This window comes from Oreochromis aureus, linkage group 18 (genome assembly GCF_013358895.1).
Source record: "Oreochromis aureus strain Israel breed Guangdong linkage group 18, ZZ_aureus, whole genome shotgun sequence".
Lineage (NCBI taxonomy): Eukaryota > Metazoa > Chordata > Actinopteri > Cichliformes > Cichlidae > Oreochromis > Oreochromis aureus.
The window spans coordinates 10,806,276-10,831,063 of NC_052959.1; the positions used below are offsets into that span (position 1 = coordinate 10,806,276).

Sequence of the window (24,788 nt, forward strand, 5' to 3'; positions counted from 1 at the left end):
TCTACTCTGAGTCAGTGAATGACCCAGCTTGTCCCTGACCTGGAGTGGGTATTCTATCCTTTTCTGACTGAGAACCATGGCCTCAGACTTGTGTTAAGTGTTAATTCTCATTTCTGCCAATTAACACTGGGCTGCAAACCGCTGACTTGATGAAGCCAATAGAACCAGTGTTTACGAAAAGCAGAAGCCACCAAGGTGAAAGCCTTCCGGCACCTGTTGTTTCCACCTGAAGATTCTGTCCGTAAAAATTAGAATAGAAACTGTGACAAGACCTGGTAAAATCCAACACTCACTGAAAACAAGTCTGGCTTATTCCCAGCAATGCAAACCAAGCATTTTGTTTTTCCTTTTGGTACAATAACAAGGAAAAAAATGACTATGCTTTTCCATCACATTCATGGGTGAAGGTAGCAAACATGAGGTCTGCTGGCTCAGCCAGCGTAAATGTCGGCCATGCATAGTACCCATAAACTCAGGTAAGCAGGCTGATGTGCAAGCTGTGTTGGCTCAAATTTGTGGAAATATGGGCAATATCTGGGTACCTAATGGATGAAGCTTACCAAACCTTTTTGACATATGCACAGACAAAGGTTTTAAGATAATATACCTATGGAACAAAGGTAAAAAAAAAAACCCAAAAAACATTTGGTGCTCCATCTTATGATCTCCTTGGTCACAAGCAGACCTCTACTGTGCAAAACACTCACCATTTACTCTCCTAGCTATAGTAAAACTTGAAAAACAACAACATGAAGGCCGTACTTTTCATGGAGCTGTTGTTGTTGTTTGTTTTTTTTAATCATTGATGTTTTTGTCACACTTTTCCCATTCCTGTTGAACTCAGTTATTGTTCCCTTCCCAGTTCCAACCCACTTGTCAACCAGTCAACAGTCCTCTGATGCACAGCGTCATCCACATTGAGCACCGAGCAAATGGAATTTTGGATGACAGCATGGAAGCATCTTTGTAGTGGTTGAAAACCCCTTTCCATAGGCAAATACCTCAGCAAATGTACACAACTATGAAACCATATTAAGCATAAATCTATTAACAGTTGCTTACTACAGTACTAGTCACGAACATGGTAAATGGTAAATGGCCTGTATTTGTATAGCGCTTTACTTAGTCCCTAAGGACCCCAAAGAGCTTCACACTACATTCAGTCATCCACCCATTCACACACACATTCACACACTGGCGATGGCAAGCTACATTGTAGCCACAGCTGCCCTGGGGCGCACTGACAGAGGCGAGGCTGCCGGACACTGGCCCTCTGACCACCACCAGTAGGCAACGGGTGAAGTGTCTTGCCCAAGGACACAACGACCAAGACTGTCGGAGCCGGGGCTCGAACCGGCAACCTTCCGATTACAAGACGAACTGCCAACTCTTGAGCCTTGAGGGATGGTTACTAGCTAGCTATAACTTAGATATTCATCAAGTAACTTATTATACTAATAGTCAAGTATAAAATGTATATACCGATTAAAACCGGAAGTTTTTATCAGCATGCCAATATTATTGGCCAAAATTTGCCATTTGGAAACCTATCAGTATTTATGATGGTCGATAATTTAAAAACTCGAGAGATGGGAGAAACACCCTTCCTGCTATGAATATTGACATCACATAATTTTTCTGCCTCTCCAACCTCTCTACACACAAAGGAGGGCAGGGCATAAACAATTAAGTAAATAACCACACACAACAACTGTTAGGGTAACTGTTTAAGGAAAAAACAATCTGGCCAACATATTGGAACATCGATTTTTTTTAACTCACCAAACAAACAATTTTTGCAATCTTGAAGTAACACTTAAATTGCACATTACCGTTAGCTAATATTTTTGAACTTTTTCATACCTTGCTGCACAGGAATAAATGTTTATTTTGAACCTCAAGGGCGTAGGTAGGAAAAATGGTGCAAGAAGCATAGAAACAGCAAGAAGCTGCTGCCAAACAGCAAAGAGAGTCATCAGTCAACCGGAAGAACATTATTCATTTAATTGATAAGCTTCTTTCAGATGCTCCCATATTCCCAAGGGGTCACCACAGCAGATGGATCCACACAGATTTTGTACACGTTTTCATGTTGGAAACCATTCCTGACACAACCCTGTATCTCCACCCATTTTTTTGCATGTTAGGCAAATGTGTTAACCACTACACTGCTGAGCCACTAATTGTTGTTTTACTGAGTATTTTGACTATTCGTGTCATTTTTCGAAGTAAAACACAATTCCTTCTTCTAAATAGTACTTCTTTATCTTATGCATTAGGTGAAAGAATGGGTTTGGTTTTGGACTATTTTTAAAGCCAAAATTCATCTTAAATTTACAAAAAACTTGTTTTGTTTTTTTTTTGACACTGTAGCAACCAAGAGAACAAACATTTAATGGTAAAAATCATTAACAGGAGCCCAGAAATGCAAATATAGATTAGTGGTAGTTAGCATTTTCTGTACATGCAGCTTGAAGCATGCTTTAGCAGATAGTATAAACTTGACAAAACAGGAAACTGTTCAAAATAACATTGAATATTTATATTTTTAAATCTGCAATTTGTAGTTCTTGGTTATTTAGATGTATAAAGTAAAGAGTTTGGCTATGCTACCAGAGTTGACTTCCTGGCTCAATCAGCATTTACTGTCTACAAAATAAATAAAGCTAAATACAAAATACACTCGATCCTGAGCTTAGATGATTCATTCTGGTCATTGTTAACACCACAAGGTCGAAAGAGCGAGAGGTGTTGTTTTTGAAGGGCAATAAAAGTGTCATACCAAGTGAATGCTTCTGTGGCACACAAAGGTGTTCCTAACATGTACGTAGCAGCACCAAATCTGCACAGGAATGGACCTTATAAATGGCTTTTGGTGAGCGGTGTTGGATTTTGTATAGAGCTAAAACTTTCAGCACAGTTGTTCAGGTACATGCCAGCCGACGATAGTTGGGGTCTGTTTCAAAATATGCCTTTTTTCAGAGCAAATACGATCATCTAGATAAATGTTCCGTTCAGGGATCATTACATTTCTTTGACGTTTATATCACGATGTGTTGCTGGATGCTGCTTGCAGGAGCTGCAGACCATTCCATTAAGGCTGTTCCACAACCAAAACCTATTCCTCAGGCTAAAATCCAGCTAATGACAATCGTTACTCGCTACTCATAATACAAACACCATTCCAAATGATGAAAAACAAACAAACGTTACCTCTGAGCGGTGTAGATGAAAACAGGGCGCAATTTATACGCTGCATTGAATAATTTCTTACTTTCGTCTTCCATCTATTTCACAGTCGCCATTTTCCTGTGGTGGTCTGGTGTGGGACAGATCATTTCTTTCGTACGGGTAATCGTACATGTAATTTACTCTAGTGTAAGAGAACAAACTTTTATTCAAATAATAACGTTTAATCCTGTGGCTGTTTTATATAACAGCTATAGCAATAGCTCATGTTTTCGTCAAGTATTATTTCGTCGCGTATTGTTTCGAGTCGGCCTCACGCTCCCCCGAGAGATTTGTAATGGTTCAGTCCAGATAGGAGGCATAAAAGCAGAGTTAATGACCATCTCTTTTGGGTAGCAGATTTTTGGGGGGGCTTAATGTCGTTTAATCACTGTTTTAATTGATAAAGGTTTGGTTTGGATTTTTTAAAGCACACATTTGGTTTTGCTTTTTAAAGTTGCTACTGACGCACAGACAGGAATTGTATGCCAACACAGGAGAAATGTTAGACACCCCCCCCCCCCCCATATGGTTGTCTTCTCTTGGGTCTTTGTTGCGTTTGTAGCCGGTTATTAGCTGGTTCAGTTACTCTCTGCCTCGTAGTTTAAAGACTTGAGACACATTTTTTTAAAAACACGCGACAAAATATAAAAATAAATCCTGTAACCACTCTTATACCTGCCCCTGATTGTTTATAAGGGCATTTTTCTACAGCTGGGTTCAGCACTGTCGAAAGGAAAACGTACTAATAAAACTATTGTCAGTCACTGTGGCGTGAGGTCAGGGGGTTAAACTCGGGTCTGACTAAACAATGTCTTCGTATCTGCAGAGTAATGTCTGTTATCACAGGTGGGTACACAGTCATCATTTTAAGAAAGACATTGTTTTTAACTTACCTAAGCGGTGAACCGTCAAAATGTCTGCATAATTTACTGTTATTAGCTGGTTCTTACATGTTAGCTAAGCTAAAGCTACCGACACTCAGGTGTCCTTACCATAACAACCTAGAAAAGTAGTAATGTAAGCATTTTGTTCTTAAACACCTTCATTTAAATGCAAATGAAATGCAAACAGATTGTATGTGGCTTTGTTCAGGAGGTGAGCTGTCATGCTGTAAACATTTTCAAGAAATCTGTTAATAACTTGTATTAGCTTAAATGCTAAAGCCATATCAACTGGATTATGACTAACAGGAGGGGTGTGCAAAAGGCCTTTGCTAGGAAAGTGGGCGGTAGGTGCAGTGATTTATTGAAACATGTTCAAACGTCCATGAAAATGCAGTATATAAGGCAAAAAAAAAACAAAAAAAACAGAGTTCATATAATTCTAACGTGCTTGAAAGTCGATATTTGACCACCTTTATTCTTCATCACAGCCTGAGCTCACTTAATCAGAATCAGAATACTTTATTAATCCGTAGGGAAATTACGTAGCATTAGGCAGGTGGAATTAGGCACCTTTCCTGTAATTTCTCTAAGTAGTCTTGCTAGTGCTCCAAGCTTCTCGAAGGACATTCAAAGGTCGTCTTTGGATGTTGGCTGCCTTTTGTTCTGTCCTCTGTCAAGATGATCCCACACTGCTTCAATAATGTTGAGGTCCAAGCTCTGGGGAGGACAATCCATAGTGTGATAGTGTGCCATTGTGTGTGTGTGTTTATATACAGGTATGCTTTTATTTTATCTGCAGTGTGTTTGGGATCAGTGTCATGTTCAAAAACAAAGGTGTTGTCAATCAGACGCTTTCCAGATGATATTGCTTGGGGATCGAAATTAGGTCATGACTTTCAGATACTGTTCATCTGCTATAGATAGTTTTGTAGGCCTTCTACTTTTTCTTTTGTCCTCTACTTGCCCAGTTTACTCTTTTCCTTAGGAAAATGCACACAATACTGAGATCTGATCTATTTTCAGCTAACAGCTCTTTGGGAAGCACCTTGTTGAAGCAAGAATGTTATTTTAATGCCCGTCAAACTTTGTAATCTTTGGTATTTTTTGTACTAAAGAAATGTAAAAAAATTATTTGCTGACCAGCTGCTAGTAACAAAGTGCATAAAGATAGAATTTAAAATAGGTTCTTTTGTAAATTGCCTGTTATTTGTAGACACAACACTGGTACCCTTTAATGCTTCAGTGAGTCATAGGTTAGTTTTAAGTGGCTTAACAAACAACAACAACAAAAAATTCGTAAAATGGTCAGGTACAAGGACTGGACTGAAAAAGCAGCCGATGTCCAAAGGAAAACTTTGAAACACCTGCAGATGATTTCTTTTTAATACCGAGAAAATCTGAAATCAAAATATTTTAAAAAATGAGGGATGGCTCAAGATTTTAGCACAGAACTGTATATTAAAGCTAAATCATCTCCATGTTATCTGCCCAATGCTATGATATTGTAGGGATCGAAAACTTTAAGACCATAAGGGGATAAAAATGGTATAACTACATCATTAAGAGGCTTGATTGAGCCTCTGAGGTCATGAAAGAAAAATGAAGATAAACCTGTTAGCTCTGTGTTAATCTTTACCACAGACCAAAGTCCCTTGGTTTGCAGCAACAATGGCAGTTTCCCCACATTCTCTAATCTAGATTTTATAGTGAACAGGTCAGTTTAGCATATGCATTTGTTGAATCTCTATTTTCATTCCTCTTAATCATTTTTCGCTAAACCGGTTTGTATTCAAATTCAGTGAGTACATAGCTGTATTATCTGATGAGATGTTGGACTCTGATGACTGCACCTTGGCCTTGGATGGTCTGTTTTTTGACAAACCTGCTGTCCATGAAGTGTAAGTACAAAGAGGTGCCCCACATATTCCCTTTTGTCTTTACCCCTGTAATCTGAATTATTCTGTTTGACAGAAAACCACTGCACCGGGAGGTCAGTCGATGGCAGCTGGAAGAGCCTCCATCTCTTACTCATATTCCAGCCACTCAGGATATACAAGAGGAGGCCAAATCGCTCTCTACACGATACAGTATGTTGTGCTCTGGATTAGGTTGAATTCCTTTTCACTTGACTTGAGTAAACTGCTCAGTATCAGGCCAATTGAAGCCCTACTAAATTTAACTCTGTGACTCACTGACTCAGTGGCTTGAATAGGCTTGAAAGCATTCCCAGTTTTCTTTGACTTTGCATAAACAAATCTGAATCTGGGTCTTATGTATATTCAGGTATAGATGGAAAGGTAAATTCCCCGATGTTAACTTTGTTTAATCTCATCAAAGCACTGAAGGTGGCTTTATTATTTTTTATAGAGGAAAACGCATCACAGCTACCAGCAACTTGGATTCAACTCTTTCTCACTCTTCAATGTGACTTGCAGGTTTCTCAGAGGCAACCCATAAGTTTCAGCCTCCTTTTAAAGGATCTGCTGGCCTTAAGGTGCTACCTTCAACAATCAGCAGTTCCTGCAGTTTTAACAGTGATAAGAAAGAGACTGAGAAAACTAAGGGAGGTAGCAGCAGCAGCACCAGCCAATGCGATGGCCTCCAGGGAGGTGAAGGGTTCAGGGATTGCTCTCAGGGTGGCTGTCAGAGTGGCAGAGGTGGCGATGAAACCCTGCAGGACTCTGGTCATGTGGGCCTCAGCAGATGGTTGTCTCAGGACTGCAGCAAAAGCCCGCCTCTACGTACAAGGAAAGTCTTAGTTATGTGCACATTGTTTTCAGGCATTTACTGTGTTGCATGTGTTTAATGATGAGTAGATATATGCACTTTGTGTCCGTAACAGTTCCTTGATTTCAATGCATTTTAACTGCAGATTTGTAATATGTGACCCATGTAACGCCATAAAAAGCAAGTCAACTCTTTGTTGATCTGCTTTTTATGGCCCGTGGGATGTTTAAACTAACAGGATTACTATCATTCACTCTATAAAACACACATTTCTATTTTTTATACATGTGTATTGTAGTGCTGATTTACTCTTTAATCGCTGGACTCATAAGAACACAAGAAGATGCTAATGTTACCCTTGTTACCTGATTGTGCAGCCCCCTAACAGTCTAATCTGCTTCCACCTCTCTTCTCTTCCATTTCTTTATTTCCTCCTCCTTCCCACAACAGCTTGTTCAATATTCAGGTGTATACCAGTGGAGGTGACTCTTTAAACACAGGTGACCTCAGTAGCAGTGGCGGCAGCAATCAGACAACAGCCGGACCTCAAACTTTTCTCAGTCAGGTTACCATGGCGACAGCGCCTCCTCCTCCTCTTCCTCTTCAGCCGCCACAGGCGACAGTTGGCCGCGCAGCTCCTCCTTTCCCCTCCAAGCCCCCCCCCTCACCCCCTCCCATGGGTTCATCTGCAGCGAGTGGCCGACCCCCGCAGCAGGCGCCACACTCAGAGACGCAGGACAAGGGCACAAAGAAAGGTTTCGTTCCGCCCATGACGCCTCGGCCGCTCCTAATCCAAGGTGTTACACTGCGCTGATATACTGGCAGGCAGACGCTGTGCTCACTGTGTAGGAGCTCTTTAAATACAGCTCATATAGCTTCTGTAAAGTGTTGCAGCTCATCGACATGCCAATGTCTGGCCATGGCAGCAGCTGCCATGGTGTATTTGGGTGTGATGAGGTGAAATGAGGTGAGCTCTGCCCATTGATTGCTCCAGTGTAATGAAACATACTGGTCACTAGGTGGTGAATAGTAGACGCAGTGGACAGGAACAATAGAGGGCATTTTAACCCATTGTAGTCTGCAAAGAATCAGCAGATTCTCTTTCGTCACAAATGTACAACACTACCAAATGCTGCATATTCAATTCAAGGTGCAACTGTTTCAGTGAAAATCTTGCATTAATGAAAATTGTCTTAAATAACATTATCATTTTAGGATCTTCTGGATCTGGAGTTTTGCGCCCAGTTTCAGAAATACGTATCCTTTTTCTTGTTCAAATTGACACAATTTGAAGCTGTTAGGTAGTGTCTGAATCAAAGTGATGTTTCCTAAAACCTGTTACACAGCATTTAAGTTCAGATCTGTCTTCAGTGAGTTTCCCTTTTTCAATTACGTTCAGTCCAAAGCTCTGGATGATGTAAGCATTTGTTTGTAAATCTGCATGCACAGAAATCATGAAAAACACATCTGGTTAAATGTAAATTTACACCTGTGTAAATGTAAATTACCCCTGGCACTGTGTCCTCCAGTGTATGTGTGTTTGGTCTGTCTGCAGGTTCTTTACACAAATAAAAACTTTGTGGCCTGTGCTCCTACTGGATCTGGTAAAACAGTGCTGTTTGAGCTGGCAATCATTCGCCTGCTAATGGAGACACCAGAGCCCTGGAGAGATGTCAAAGCTGTATATAGTGAGCATGCAGTATTATTGGCTATAAGCTGTTAAATCCCACTGCTCATTCACAGCTTGGGCTGTTGTATCTATTCAGTGCTTTGAAATGGCACACCTAGCTATAATCACACACTGGGGCTTTGAATATGTACTTATATGGTAAATGGTAAATGGCCTGTATTTATATAGCGCTTTTCTGGTCCCTAAGGACCCCAAAGCGCTTTACATATCCAGTCATTCACCCATTCACACACACATTCATACACTGGTGATGGCAAGCTACGTTGTAGCCACAGCCACCCTGGGGCGCACTTAATATGTGTGTTACTTTCACCATGTTCTGATTTTTTTACTCCAATAATTTTTTGGGGGAGGATTTTTGAATTATGAAGCTCTCGTATAAAGACTAATTGTTTGTTTTCACCAGTGGCCCCTATCAAAGCTCTCTGCAGTCAGTGCTTTGAGAGCTGGAAAAAGAAGTTTGGTCCTCTAGGGCTGACCTGCAAGGAGCTGACTGGTGACACAGAGATCGATGACTTCTTTGAGATTCAGGACTCCCACATCATCCTGACCACGCCTGTGTGTGACAATATGAAGCAGCGTAATTAGGCAAATGCAAAATAAAGGGTAGAAAGGGAGGGGAAATGTAAAATAAGATGTTATGTCTTATTTAAATATTGTTATATTTATATGCATCATAGATTCATACATGATCATTTATATTTTTAAGGAAAAGTGGGACAGCATGACCAGAAAGTGGAAGGATAACTGTTTGCTGCAGCTGGTTAGGCTCTTCCTTATCGATGAGGTCAGTGTGTTTGTCACATATTGTGCTCACAGAACCATTTTTGGATGTTACTTCTTGCCTCTTTATTTTCCTGCACAATGGGGGATGCGCTGGCTACTTTGTGTCTTATGATGGAACATTGCACGATAGCAAATAATTAGCCTCTGCACTCAGCACTTTATTTTACTTGAGGTTATCCATTAAAAATGATGGAACATCTTGTTCCTGGAGTCTGTTTTATGGGAGTACACAGACACTGGCCTAGTTCTTTTAGACTTGCACTCATTTATTTAATAATAAAACACAAAGATTGATTTTGTATTTAACGTGCATACAAAAAATATGATTGTACCAGGTGCATGTCGTGAAGGATGCAACCCGTGGTGCCACGTTGGAAGTGGTGGTGAGCAGGATGAAGGCAGTACACACCTTCAGGACTTCACAGTATCCAGAGGCCAGCCTCTCTATGAGAGTTGTGGCTGTGTCTGCTACCATACCCAATGTATCTGATGTAAGCATCCCCTCTACCTGCTTGCATTGTCTCTCATCTGTACATCAGTAACTTGTGGGTTCTCAAACTTCCTGCCTGTTTTTAGATAGCAGACTGGCTGTCAAATGAGAATGGCCCGGCCACATATCTGGATATGGATGAGAGCTACCGTCCAGTGAAGCTAAGGAAGGTGGTGCTGGGATTCCCCTGTGGTTCAAATCAAACTGAGTTCAAGTTTGATTTGTCACTTAACTACAAGATGGCCAACATCATACAGACGTACTCTGAACAGAAGCCTGCACTTGTGGTGGGTTGTAAAATTTAGCCAAACTGCATGTTGTTTATGCTTTCTTTCTGAACATGATGGAAGATGCAGGTTTTTGGTTTTTTTTGCCTCATTATCTGAAAATTGTGTCTCGTAGTTTTGCTCTACGAGGAAAGGAACTCAGCAGTCAGCTGCAGTTCTGGCTAAGGATGCTCGATTCATCATGAGCATCGAGCACAAGCAAAGGTTTGATGCTCAATCATCCGTAGTGACACATCCGCGCACGTGCAAGTTTACAGTGCAGGCTGTTCTGATTGAACTTGTGTGATTTGCTTGACTCTGCAGGTTGATGAAATATGCAAACTCCATTCTCGATTCTAAACTGAGAGGTAAGGTATCTGAAACATTAGTGGTACTTTTTAAAAGAAAAATGACCTTGAGGCTGCCTTTAGTGGTTTGCAGTTTGCTCAGTGATGCTTTGTAGTTTCAGTTTCAACATCCTCTTGGCACAAAGTAAGGTCTAAAGAAATTAGTTTGAAGAGCTTGAATGGCCTGCACAGAACTCACAGATCTCATTTGTACTTATGTACGATGAATTGGAGAAAAAACATTCAATAATGCAGATGTTGCATTTGGTCATAATTATGTGAGTTTTGGCATTATCAACTGATGATTATCTGACACATTGGTGAATGGTCGAAAAGTAACAAGATGACAAAGACACTTGTAGTGCAGACATAATGTATATACAGTGTATTCTACCAATGTATCTATGAATTTATTTTAAAGTTGAGGTAATATACTGTTACTGAGACAATGTCCCTTCTTAAGTTTTTATGTTAGTGTGAGATAGTTTGAAATGTTAATAGTTGTAAGAGATTACAGCTAATGTAATGCCTCAACCAAATTTTGTTTATAGAATTTGAAATCTAGTGGCTGAAAAGGAGCAAATCACTTCAGCCAAGTTTTAAAATCATGTAAATGTTTTTCAGTGTTAATGTGTCGTTTGAGACAAATGTTTTACTCAGATATTTTAACCACTTTTGTTGATTGGGTTTTGGTAAATCCAACCACCCCCACCCCCACCAAGAAAACACAGTTTCAGTTAAATAAGGTGACACAACACACTCACTTTCACTGCACACGGACAACTCGTGCTTAGCTTGTGTGTAACCCTGTTTATTGAAAACTTTGTGTTTTGAATATGCAGCTGAGAAAACACAATAGTTTGTCAAATGTCTAACATAACTTTGTGGTAACTGTGTTTGCGGCCCAGATTTGGTGGCGTTAGGAGTCGGCTACCATCACGCAGGAGTTGACTTGTCTGATCGGAAGTTGATAGAAGAAGCCTTCACTCTGGGAGACCTGCCTGTCCTCTGTGAGGCACAGTTTTATCCTGCGCTGTAAAGTAATATGTTACCAAACAAGTGTGCAACATGATGCTTTTTTTCCCCTGTCACACTGCTGACATAAACAGGAAGGACAAGTACCACAGGTTATAGCAGTAATTGTTTTTACACATCAGCTCCTTGAACCAATCACAGGGTTGTGTGAAAAATAACTTAGGTTTCTGTACCGTAATATGTATTAATAATAATAACAATAAGAAATATTGTTATTTTGATGGTAATAGTATATCTATTTAAGAAGATATACTTCATTTGTCCTAAAAGTGGTGAAATTCTGTGACAACACCCAAAATATGAAACACATCCTGTACAAAAAATACCCTAAATGAGGAATGGCAGCTAATTAATTTGAACAAAATGCGACAAAACAAAAATTAAATAATTAAAAAAAAACTGCAAACAGAAGCAACAGTGAGAGCTCAGTGAATAAACATATAAACATTTAAGTAAAAGATAAAATATATTTTATTATATATCCCAGATTTCGCAAATTCGTTTGTTGTGGCAGTTCAAAAATTTAAACTCATAACAGATAGCAGGTACTTCAGTAAAATTATATGCAACACTAGAATAAATGCCAGTCTTGTTTAATTAAGACGCAAATACAGTTTCTGAAGTCCAAAAGGTACAAAAGTCCATAAAAGGGAAACAAGTTTAAATCCAAAAATTCAAAGAACTATGGAGAGGACACGAGACAAAGGCAGGCAGCGCTATTTATACGAATACCTTGGGAGTGGACACGGCTGCTACAAATAAAGCATAGGTGAAGACAATAAGAAAGTCAAGGTGGAGGAAGTAAAATTCAAAGTCAAGCACATGACACATCAAATATTAAGTACGCACAGGACATATCAAGAAGACTAAACTCGAAGAGCAGGAAACTCACTGAGCGAGGATGAAAGCGAGACTAGCAGAATAAACCAGAAATACAGGAAATAAACGAAAAAACGAAGATAACTAAAACTCCATGAATGAATACTAAACTAGACAAATACAAACATTAATAAAAATATGGAAAACTCAACCCAATGATGCTAATAATGATAACTCTGGAATAACAATGAAAAACCAAAAACTCTATCCTCAGATCATAACAAACTGAGTCCTAGTAGAATAACTTAACCAGTCTTCTGTTTTATGTTATGGTGTCTCAATTTGTGTTTGCTCTCTCATTTCTACCATCCTAGTTACCACCAGGACTTTATCCATGGGGGTAAACCTACCAGCTCACCTGGTGGTGATCAAATCCACCATGCAGTATGTTGCAGGCTCCTGTCAGGAGTACAGCGAGGCAGATCTGCTCCAGATGATAGGCCGTGCTGGAAGACCACAGGCAATGACATGTTTATGACAGAATATAACAGCAATGAATGCATTATTATATTTAGGTTTTATGATGTATTTTCACTTTCATCCTTTCTGCCTCCAGTTTGACACATCTGCTACTGCTGTGATCATGACCAAGATTCAAACCAGAGAGAAGTACCTGAAGCTTATGAACGGGATAGAAGTCATTGAGAGCAGGTATGACCAGTAGTAATGCTCTCTTTAAAATCCCTTCTGTCTTTTTCTTCTTTTTCTTCGTATCGCTCTCTCACAAGTGCACACAGGTGAAACGATCATGGGGTAACACTAGACTCTGTTTCCTCAGCTTACACAGCCACCTGGTGGAGCACTTGAATGCTGAGATTGTTCTCCAGACTATCAGTGATGTCAAAATGGCTCTGGACTGGATTCGCTCCACCTTCCTTTACATCAGAGCCCTCAAGAACCCCACACACTATGGTTAGAGCCTTCTCCTATCTTCTGCTTGTCATTAATTAGCTGTGAGATCCGTTAATTTTTGTGAAAACCAGCGAGTGTCAGTTTGTCTTCATTTTCATTTCAGGATTCTCTGCCGACCTAGACAGATGTGGAATTGAAGCGAAATTGCAAGGTGGGCCATAGCTGTCCTTTTCTGAAACTGTTAGGCTACTTTAAGAAAAATACTAAAAAATTCAAGCCACAGTAACTCGGCTGCTTAAAGAGGTTTTGAGTTTGCTTGTTTTTTTGCTCAAATGTAAACGTCGGATCTGTTCCCTTATTGAAATTTAAGCTATGTACCGTTTCTGTCATCTTCATTAGAACTGTGTCTGAAGAATCTCAACTCTCTGTCCTCTGTTGGTCTGATCTCTATGGATGAGGATATCACCATCAAACCGACAGGTTCAGGCTATTTTCACGTCGTTTTTTTTCAGCCAAGCCTAATACTGAAAACATGAAACTGTTAAGCAATTTATTTCTGTCTCTCACAGAGGCTGGCAGGTTGATGGCTAGGTACTGCATTGCCTTTGACACCATGAAACAGTTCAGTAAAGTGTCTGGCACTGAAAACCTGTCTGATCTGGTAGGTTTTCTATACTATTTGATGCAAATGCATTTATTCAAGACTGACTCAGTATTACAGCGTACAGTGTTATCCTTGACATTTCTCATTAACAGCATGCCTGACCTTGCGGTCCGTTCTTTCTCTTGCTGCCTCTCTCAACTAAACTAAATTCAGCTTGAGAAAAAAATAACCATTATGAGTATTCACTGTCCTTGTACTGTGTGTACAGATTGAGCTGCTGTCAAAGAGCAGAGAGTTCAGTGACATCCAGCTGAGAGTGAATGAGAAAAGGTCTTTGAATGCTTTGAACAGGGACAAGAACAGAGTCACCATCAGGTCAGACACATATACATGATCCACAAATGTATGCAGGGCATCAAAAACTATGTTTTATACAGGAAATACATAATGGGGGGTGAGATAGAAACAAGCCAGTGAAAACTAGATCTTTATGCGTTTTTCCAGGTATCCCATTGATGGAAAGATCAAAACCAGTGAGATGAAAGTAAACTGGTAGGTTTAAAAAAAAAAGTGTAGTTTTATGTAATTTTATGTTTTTCAAAATTTCAGTGTTAAAGAATTGTCTTTCTGACTGTCCATGTACAAATATTGTGTTTTGTAGTTTGATTCAGGCTCAGTTAAGCTCCATCCCAGTTCAAGATTTTGGACTTACACAGGACACAGCAAAGATCTTCAGGATCGGCATGCGCATCAGCAGATGTACGTTCAGGGAATAAGCAACGTACAAAAGACAAGTTGTCTGTATTCATGTTTTTAAGCTTTGATTTTATTTCGATCCCGTTCAGGTCTGTCTGAGTTTCTGAGTCAGAGGGTCAAGGCTGGTTTTTCTGCTGTGCTCAACTCCCTGATCCTGGCTAAGTGCTTCAGAGCAAAGCTTTGGGAAAACTCACCCTATGTTTCCAAACAGCTGGAAAAGATAGGTGGATTCCTCTTTATGTTCTATCTTTTTACATTATAAATTTATATTGCAAACTGCATTGTAGGTCAACTGCTCATGCAGTAATACTAACAGGAGTGTTGGGTTTTAGACTCATTATTGCATATTTCAGAAGAAATATTATAATGCCACAACTGCTGCATAATGGAAATATTAATAAACCAAATATTCTTTCTGTTAGGCGTACACTCACTGGACACTTCATTAGGTACACTTTGCTAGTACTGGGTTAAACTACATTTCATTTCTGTCTTCAGTTCTTTATGTCACAGATTCAAGAAGGTGCTCTAAACTTTTCTCAGAGATTTTGGTCCATATTGACATAATCACATCACACAGTTGCTGAAAATTTGTCAGCTGCACATCCATGATGTGACTCTTCTTTTGCATCACATCTCTAAGGTGCTCTATTGGATTGAGATCTGGTGACCCCCGGGGCCATTTGAGTCTAATGAACTCATGTCATGTTCAAAAAACAAGTTGATCTGAGCTTTGACATGGTGTGTTATCCAGCTGGAAGCAGCCATCAGAAGATGGGTACACTGTGGTCATAAAGGGATCGACAGCAACAATACTCAGGGAGGCTGTCGTGTTTTAAAGAACTTCAGCCGGTACTGAGGGGCCCAAAGTGTGCCAATAAAATGCCACCCCATTACACCACCCCCCCCCCTACTGTTGATGTCATGTTGCTAATGGCATATTCTAAACCCTGCTTTTTTGAATGTTGCAGCAGAAATTGAGACTCATTTGATCAGGTAAAATGTTTCCAGTGCTCTGCATTTTTGTGAGTCCCTCCAGTTTCCTGTTATTCACTGACAGGAATGACACCCAGTGTGGTTCTTCAAGGTTCCAGAGATACTCTTCTGCATTCCTTGTTTGTAAAAAGTAGTTATTTGAGTTACTGTTGCCTTCTTATCAGCTCAAAGCAGTCTGCTTATTCTCCCACTTGCAGCATGGACCATTTTCTCCCAGAGTACTGGCACTCACTCACTGGGTACTCTGTCTTTTCAGGTCATTCTTTGTAAATCCTAGAGATGGTTATGTGGGAAAATCACAGTAGATCACAGTACATCAGCAGTTTCTAAAATACTCAGACCAGCCCATCTGCAATCAGCAACCACAGCATGTTCAAAGTCATCATGTTAAATCATTTTTTCTCCATTCTGATGTTCACTTTGAACTTTAACAGGCAGTTGAACAGGTGTACCTAATAAAGTGACACAATAGGTAAGTGTATATTGTCGTTACAGTTTATAGTAATTAATTAATAACATGGGTTGTGTTTCAGGCCAGACTCTGTCAACTGCCATGGTGCATGCTGGACTCACCACATTCAGCAAAATAGAGCAAACCAACGCCAGAGAGCTTGAGCTGGTAAGTCTGTGTAATACTTAAAAGCAAAATGCTTTATAATCTGAAGATAATCTAATAATTAATCTAATATAAATAATCTAAAGCTTTTAACTGGTGTGCTCAGTTTGTTGTTCAGTGGGTGTGATGGTTGACGTGGTACATTTTGGTTCACATGTGTGTGACTACAAACTTTGGCCAGTTCATGAGGAAGTTGCACCACCCTACACCCACCTACTTTTACCTTCACATGATGCCACTATTTCTTTCACACTATGGTTAATGTGAAAAAAACAACAACACCTAAAAAACAAGAATAGACAACAATACCTAGTTTCTTAACCAAGTATCCTGGCAAAACGTGTCATAGACACGCCGGTCTACTGTGTCCATTTCACGTTTGGAGAGGCAAACCGTGAAATGGACACACATGAAGAAGTTGCATTACTGCGTGCCGAAATTGCGTTACCAGCAGGAGGAGGTAATATATTTAAAGCCAGAAAGTCGGTATTGAGCTAAAAACGTAAGTGCATTCCAGTGTCCTTAATCGTCTGAATCTATTAAACTAATATGTACGTACACTTAAATGTGTCTGTTTAAACGCTTTCCCATGATTATTTTCATGTTGGCTTTAAAAAAAAAAATCTCCCTCTGCTGTTACTGTAGATTACTGCGACTTCTGCATGCTCGTACATTTCACATTTTGGAGCGGCAAAATGTGAAATGGACACAGTGAACCGGCGTGTCTGTTACACATTTGTTGTGATATCAGGTTGATGTTAAATGCCAACAACTAAAGGTGAAAGTGTAATTCTGTTTATTCAAAATCAATCAGTTAATGTTAAGCATCTCCTCAAGCACTTAATGTCTGCTGAAAGTGTTTGGGTGTAACTTTTGCAAACTTTATGTTCTTATGCAGATTCTCAATAGGCATCCGCCATTTGGAAACCAAATCAGAGAGTCTGTCATACACCTCCCAAAGTATGAGGTAACGGTGGAGCAGGTAAATGGCATCGCAAACTATTGTTATCACAGCACAAGGTGTGAGCACTTCATATTTGTTGATTTATAAAAAAAAAATAAAATATAAAAATATATAATATATAAAATATTTAAATATAAAATATCATAAATCACAAATATTTGATCATAAATGTAGTGAAAAATAGAAAAATACACTAAAATGTGATTTTTTTTTGTGCTGGATGTTTAAACCACGTTCACATATTTCATTCTTGACAATTTGTGCCTCTGCTCACATGAGAGCTCCAAGAGTGCAGTTAATGTGAGTGTGATTTCTTCTGGGCACGGCTACAAAGAATCAAAGGAGATTATTTTGAGCTTTCAGTTAGCCACGGTTCCCTCTTTAATGCGTTTTAGCCAACATAATCTCTTACTTGTTAATATGTAAAATGGCACAGTATACTGTTTGCTTGCTGAAGGTCCAGCATTTAAATTATTGATATTTTCTTGGCTTTTATTTGAAAGCTTTTTCAAAATTTTAGCTTTTTTCACCCATATCAACACATTTAAGTGTTTATTTCCACGTCTGTTCTGTATCATGTTCCTCTAAAGCTGTTGTGATTTATAGCTTCCAAGGTACAGCAGTGCCACAGCAGAGGTTGTGCTTAAAGTGAGCCTCAAAAACCAATCACAGCTGCTAACCAGGAGAGCAGCTCAAGACCACCATTATGCCTCTGTTGTCATCGGAGACGCTGATAACAATGTCGTCTTTCTGCAGAAACTCACGTGAGGAAAAAACACCTTGTCTTGACTTTCACCTTTTGTAAAAGAAGTCAAAATATGGAATGCCAACATATACTATTTGTTTTCCAGGGATGTATTGCTGCTGAAGGGTGGGAGCTGGTCAAAGAAGATTGATGTGCCAAAGGCTATGAAAGGAGATGGGATCAGTGTGCATCTTATCAGTTCAGAATATGGTAAACCATGGAAGCACATTTACATTGTAACCAAAAAGAGGAAAACAGCAACATGTTGTTCATTTGGTTCCAATTTTCTGTATTTTTTTTAAATGAAGGTAACAGCTCACTGTGTCCTTTCTTCATCTTGTATGCAAACAGTGCTGTTGTAATTGTATTTTTAGGAAGCTAAAAATACAATTTTTAGGAAGCTATCATTTATTGGAAAATTAAAACTTAAAGTCTAATTTCAGCGATTTTGGTCTATAGATTCTTATACTGGACTGAATATATGTAAGGAGAAGATTTACCATGCGTTTCTTCTGCTGTAGTGGGTCTAGACATCGAGCAGAAGTTCACAGTGTACTACTCTCCAGCTCGAAGATTTGGTACTGAAAATCCACACAACACAACGCAGGGCACCAGGAGACCGCAATCGGTGCTGAAACCACTATCAACAAATCAGGCTGCAACTCTTGAGGAGAACGGCACATCTGTGGGAGAAGAGGGCAGTCGTAGCTTTGGTACAGATTACTTTTTCATGCTTTATTATGATACGGTTTATAAATATGGTATTTCTTATGAGGCAATTCCTTATTGTATATTTTGTTTGTTGATACATTTTTTCAGACTTCAAATTTGATATTTTTTCTCTTTTTAAATGTTCTTTTGCAGATTTAGGCAATAAAAGACACTGCAACCACTTCTGCAAGAACAAGGCTTTCTGTGCCCATGACTGTTGTGAGTATGATGTATTTTATGAATCTGCCTGTGCAGAGGTCCTTCCTGCCACAGCGTGCCAACGAGAGTGTTCATGCATGTCCTCCCAAGGTAAAGTAGGTGTTACTGTGACAAGAAAGAGGTCAGCAAACCAAGAAACCAGTTTCACTTCATATTTGAAAGACCCGAGGAGCCGATGTGACACATTTGCACCTACCCCTGTTAAGCGACTCAAGGTGAGCAAAATACCGTATCTGAGTCTAGATCTCGTACTTTCAGTAGCTTTATCTAGACTTTTAAATGTGTTGTGTGTCTGAGGGTGTGCTATATCCAACCAATCTTAATAGGTCATAAACAGTACAGCGGAATAACATTGAAACATGTTCTTACTCCTAAAAAACTGCAGAAACTGACAAGTCACCAGTAGTTACAATAAAACAATTTAAAAAAAATTTCACTGAGTCAAGTAGGGATGTTGCAAATAAAAAAACATATGTGCCATCCACACGGCAGACTTACATATATGTCCTATTATATAATTAGGACATATATGTAATATAAACAATCCTTATTGTGGATTTATAAGTGGATATTTTATAGTAGCAATAAGGAACGTTGAAACATATAGTATAGTATGTGCATTAAAGTTGTACTTGGCATACAGAAAATACAATTATATAAAAAAGAAAGTCTTCACGGGACTAAATAACTACACCTAACAAATGTTATGGCACTTAGTTTAGTTTTTTGGGATCTAATACTGATCACTCAGTCGTGAAACTCCTTAATGCATACATGACATGGAGTGTATACAGTGCTACATAACAGTCACTGTTTTGGGTGTTACTAGTGTGTTAAAAAAATCAGAATGTTGGATTTTTAAATTACCAAATATCAGTATCGATCTTAAAAATCCAGTAAGTCGAGCTCTAAAACTTGGCTCATTCTACTTTACAGCATTGCTTAATTTCTCGTCATTTCTCCTGCCACAGTCTTTTGATCAGCTTGAGGCTTGGACTTTGACTGGGTCATTACTACTCCTTGGTTCGTTTTTTTTTTCAGACATTATGTTGTAGATTTGCTGCTGTGCTTCTGTTTTGTGTTGATCGCCCATGACCCAATTTCAGCCAAGCTTCAGCTGTGAGACAAATGGCTTCACATATGAGTTTAGAACAAGTTTGGTATACAGAGGAGTTCATGGTTGACTCAAATAGTCACTTCTCCACCAACATGCTTGACAGTTGGTTTACAGTGTTTGTGCTGATATGCTTGATGATTGTGGTGCTGTGCATTATGGACAACTTTGATCTTGTCTGTCCAGAGGACATTGTTCCAGAAGTCTTGTGGTTTGTTCAGGGACAATGTGCTTCCATGTTCTTTTTATAGAGAAGAGGCTTCCTCCTGGAAATCCTTCCAAGCAAGCTGTACTTATTCAGTCTTTTTTTCTAATTGTACTCCCATGATCTTCAATGTTTAACATGCTAACTGAGGCCTGTTTTTGTTCAACATTGCATGATCTAACCTTGTGGTGAATTTGAGAATATTGTGGCATTGTGTTAACGCACACATAAATGCTCCATGCCAGAAAACTGCCAAAAAGTTTGCTTTATAGAGGTGCTCACACTTGATGATGATCAGTTAATTAACTGTATTGGATTAGCAGCTGCTAATTACCCTTTATGTTGGTTTTATTAAGTATAAAATATAAAATATTTCATAGCTTGTTCTGTCCAAAGTTCCCTAGGCAGATATACTCTGTGTATAAGTATGAGGGCATATATATTGTTTTGGGTTTCTGTAATATTTTGCACCAAAATAACTAATCATAGAAAATGGCATATATATATTTTGTAAAGAAACCATCTTCTGCACACGGCGAGCACGTTGTCTGTATTCCTAAACTAATTAATAATATGTGTGATGTTCTGTTTTATTTCTTTAGATGAAAATGGCTGAGGAGTCTGTGTCGCTCAGCATGCAAAAGTTTGCTTACAAACCCAAAGAGATGCTTCCACCCCCTTCCTGGTACACACAGCCACTGAAATTACAGATTTATCTTGATTCTTATGTGCAAACATGTTAATAGTTTCCTTAAAAAAAACAGCTGAACATTAGATTCTCAAGAATCGTGAGCAAAGACACACTTGGCTTACATTACTTTCAAGCTCTGTTTTATTCCATCTGAAGGAATAAAGAAAATCTCTGTAAAGCTTCAGTGAGACCTCAGTCTGGGACTGACTTGGCAAGTGAAGCTCAAATACCTGATGTAGAAAGCCTGAATGACTTCGACGGAGGTAAACAAGTGACATGACTAAGCTCCACATATTCCTTAACATTTGAATGTCACTTCTATCATATCTTCTTTGTGTCACGTGTTATATCATATATCATAATATGTTATATCATCAGCTGTTTTCTTTCTTTTTATTTTTTGAGATTATGATGACTATTATATGGAAGACATGTACACAACGATGGGAGGGCGTTTTGGGAAGGCCCTCACCATCAAAGTATTGTTAAATAACTTCAAACTCAGGAGCAGACTAACTATCCTGTTTGTTCGCATGTTTTTGTTCTGCTCAGCTTTAAGTTCTGCTCAGAGGAGGTCCAAGTACAGCCACTTGTTATATGGACTGTGGTAACAAAAGAAAACATATTAATTAAGTCAGACATACTCAGGAACAGGTTTATTCAGCATACACAAGATTAAGTGGTAGACTTAACGAGTGTCACCCAACCACGGTCAGCTTTGAAATCAACAGCTGCGAGATGGAAGAATATATCTAAAAAGATATTAGATAGATGTTATTTTTCAGGTTGAATTTTTAAATGCACACAGTTGAGGAAGATTTGATGATGTGACCATGCTTTTATTTTCCTTTGTGTTGAGGTTCCTCGGTGTGGATGACCACAGATATGAGTGTTGGGAGTCAGGACTCTCAACAGGATCTAAACCAGGTCAATACAACCAGCACGGTTTACTCAAAGAGCTCCACAGCAGTGCCAGAACAGGCTGCTCTCTGCAAAAATACTTCATCCCTCCAGATACCGACTGTCAACTTTGACCTTGGAAACGAGTGGGATGACTGGGGCGATTTTGATGATGATAATCTGATGCATGCAAGCGAGCCAGCACTGACTTCATACACAACTGCACAACCTCAAATTCAGCAGTGTGGTGAAAACCGCACACCAGGTAGGGTGAACAAGTCGGAAATCAACTTCTCATACATTTCAGTCATCAGGACTTCATTGTGACATGAACACAGTGATGTTTTAATATCACTGGATACCCTTAAGCACACATGCCCATGTGGGATTATACATCAGATGTTCTTATGGTTTAATTAACATATACATATGTCTTTATGTAGGCTATGTTACAGCACCAGTATTACTCAGCCACTCACACATCAAACCCTCTATAACCACTGTGACTACACCACTGAGGTAAGACCACAGCCTTATGCACCATTAACCACCAAGTAAGGTGTAACCAGGAAGCCAGGAATCAGAAACTGTGTGACATACTGTATGTGCAGTGAGATAGTATCATTAACCATTAGAAAATTTGTCATATTTGCAGACTCCAGTTGTTTATCCTGGAGTTTCTAAAAGTGAAAGCTTTCAGCCTCCCCTTCTGTGGAAACAGCTCCCAGTTTGGATTCAGGAGACAGCCGCCCTCTCTTTTCTATTCTTTTAGTTTTAGTCGATTAAAAATCGTAATAGTGTAGATTAAATCTAAAGTAAAACACAAGTGTCAGAGTTTGTAGTTTTTACACGATTTACAATGACAATTTGATATCACATGCAAAATGTGTCTATTCTTCTCTTTTGTTGCATTTTCATGAGAAACAGGGAACGTGGAAGGTGGTTGGACTGTTTAATAACAATACATGTGTAATAAATTTAAATTGAATAGAATATTTTTCATGATTATTTCAGGTTGACTTTAACAAATGTCAGTCCTGAAATCAAAAAAGCGGGACCCTCAACAGTCAGCCGGACATTCACTCCACAGAAGAGAATCACACCCAAGTGGAATCCGAAAGTCCATGTATGTGCACACGCAGGAATGTGTACATGTGTATTTGTGCAGAGTTAGTGGCTATATGTAAAAATACTGAGAACGCCATTTTCTGTCTGTTGACATCTTTTAGTTATCTATTATCTATTTAGCTGTCTATTTATTCAGTAAGTACAGTAAAGCTCATACTTGTGCTATTTTTCTTCTGACTTCAGTTAATGCTTCTAACCTCACCTTTCTCAAATGTAACAGCCAGCATTCAAGCTAATGTGCAGACATGAATCATGGCTCTATTTCTTTTTGTTGTGCAGAGGCCAAATATTTTCAGTGAGGAAACCACTATAAAAACATCATTAGAACTTCTAAAACAGCCTGAGGAGGCAAAAGTGACTAGGAGATTGGATTTCTTTTCAGCATTGAGTGCCCCACCCAACGCCAGCTCATCTCTCAATAGAAGGTAAAAAAAAAAGTGGCCTTGATTCACACCTATTGCATGTTTTCTCAGCAAATAATAAAAGTGATCCTATATGCAGGGGATATGGGATAAGCATACTTCCTTACAGGATTAATAAATACCCTTTTTCCTTTTTTTTTTTGCATATATTCAACACCAGCAGCAAAGAGGAAGATGCTTTTGTTGGCATTTTTGATGGAATATTTTAGAAGTACTGGTGGACACACTCTGATATAAACATGTCACTAATGTAAGGTGCTTTCTGTTTCCTGTGAGATTTACACCTGGAGTTATAGAGTGTTGCAAATTCATTCTTATTTTGTATTGTAAAAGAAACAAAGTTCAAAAGGGTTTTTTGATGTGATTGTATTTATGTGCGCTGTTTACTTAATAAAGCCTGCGTTCACTGGAGGATTCAGTGGAGCCTTTGAGTAATTTCTCAATGTCTGAACTCACTTGTAGACTAATTAGAAGTAGCTTTGTGACAACTGTCTAGTATCATAGGTGTGTATTCAAAGACTGCCATTCAAGTTGTTGCGTACTCCAGTGAAAGTATTAATTTCAACTTAATGCAAAGGAATAAGTATACATGTCTCTACATCTAAATCTTGTTGCATGGTGGTGCAAAAATAGTATTTTACTGTTATTTTTAGATTTTTTTTGTAGATTCAACTAGCTGTTGTGAAAGTAATGAGCCTACTAGTGACAAAGTACCTAAAGATACAATTTAAAACTGGTTCTTCACTAAGTTGACTGTTTATCCCTTGTGTTAGATGATGATGACTTTTTTATGCTTAGTTATAGGTCAGTTTTAGGTGGCTTAAGAAACAAAAGAATTAATTTCTCTGAACATGGTCATTGAAAAGACTGAAAATGATTTTTAAAAAGCAGCCAGTATCCAAAGAAAAACTTCCAATGAGCTTATGAAAACCCGGAGAGAAAAAGTATAAGAAATTCTGTCTCCTTGAAAACAAAGTAAAAGCAAGAAATGAGGACTCAAGACTTTTGCACAGTACTGTATATCCAAGGTTATTAAAAATATAACCACAGCTAAATGATAAACCTATAGGAGGTGTTAAAAACACGTTTGCTAACTGAAATAAAAATAGCCAGACATGAACAAGAAAAACAAGAACAGAAATTATGCAGTAGATAATATTAAAGCCAATTTATCGGTGGGACGATATTATTGTAAAATATGAACTATTTCACAATCTGTTGATTTATGCATTTATAACTGCTGATAAATGGGAAAAAAGTAAAGTGATGGGAGAAACACCACTCAACCATGTTAAGAGTTTTGATGAGGCACAATTTGTCCACCAGAGGGCGCTCTGAAACTTCATCTGTTTTTTTGTGTTTGAAAGGGAAAAAAGAATATTGGACTATTTCAATTGAATATTATATTTTTTAATAAAACATCCGTGTTGAATGAGCTCCTAAAATATACATGAAATGTTATTAGTTTTAGTCTTTTTAAATTTGGTCAAAATTGTCAACAGCCATTCTTATGAGGCAACGACTCATAAC

General features: G+C 38.8%; 2 protein-coding genes across 5 annotated transcripts in view; one reads left to right on the forward strand and one right to left on the reverse strand.

Moving 5' to 3' along the window:
- znf644a (zinc finger protein 644a) overlaps window positions 1-3,340 on the reverse strand; it is a 13,270-nt gene extending 9,930 nt beyond the window's left edge. Inside the window, exon 1 of the mRNA XM_031749750.2 lies at window positions 3,214-3,340. The gene's annotated coding sequence lies outside the window, so the exon portion shown is untranslated. The remainder of the gene's footprint in view (window positions 1-3,213) is intronic.
- Window positions 3,319-23,672, forward strand: hfm1 (helicase for meiosis 1). Of its 4 annotated transcripts, none has more exons than XM_039602373.1 (39): window positions 3,319-3,378; window positions 5,915-6,013; window positions 6,087-6,202; window positions 6,551-6,863; window positions 7,293-7,639; window positions 8,058-8,099; window positions 8,189-8,259; window positions 8,398-8,530; window positions 8,939-9,090; window positions 9,242-9,319; window positions 9,654-9,809; window positions 9,895-10,095; window positions 10,211-10,299; window positions 10,399-10,442; window positions 11,330-11,431; window positions 12,650-12,795; window positions 12,892-12,986; window positions 13,114-13,247; window positions 13,351-13,398; window positions 13,587-13,667; window positions 13,757-13,848; window positions 14,060-14,166; window positions 14,296-14,343; window positions 14,453-14,550; window positions 14,637-14,771; window positions 16,077-16,162; window positions 17,058-17,141; window positions 17,730-17,887; window positions 17,975-18,078; window positions 18,390-18,581; window positions 18,733-18,798; window positions 18,889-19,013; window positions 20,720-20,802; window positions 20,965-21,071; window positions 21,668-21,973; window positions 22,152-22,227; window positions 22,723-22,834; window positions 23,116-23,261; window positions 23,419-23,672. In XM_039602373.1, exons 2-39 carry the CDS (start codon window positions 5,943-5,945, stop codon window positions 23,465-23,467), a joined length of 4,593 nt encoding a protein of 1,530 aa, XP_039458307.1. In that variant the 5' UTR covers window positions 3,319-3,378; window positions 5,915-5,942; the 3' UTR covers window positions 23,468-23,672. The 4 variants fall into 4 exon arrangements, with proteins under 4 accessions (XP_039458307.1, XP_039458304.1, XP_039458305.1 ...); XM_039602370.1 differs by lacking the exon at window positions 3,319-3,378 and adding an exon at window positions 3,564-4,077; XM_039602371.1 differs by lacking the exon at window positions 3,319-3,378 and adding an exon at window positions 3,564-4,077 and having other exon boundaries at window positions 23,422-23,672.
- Window positions 23,673-24,788: the final 1,116 nt, after the last annotated feature.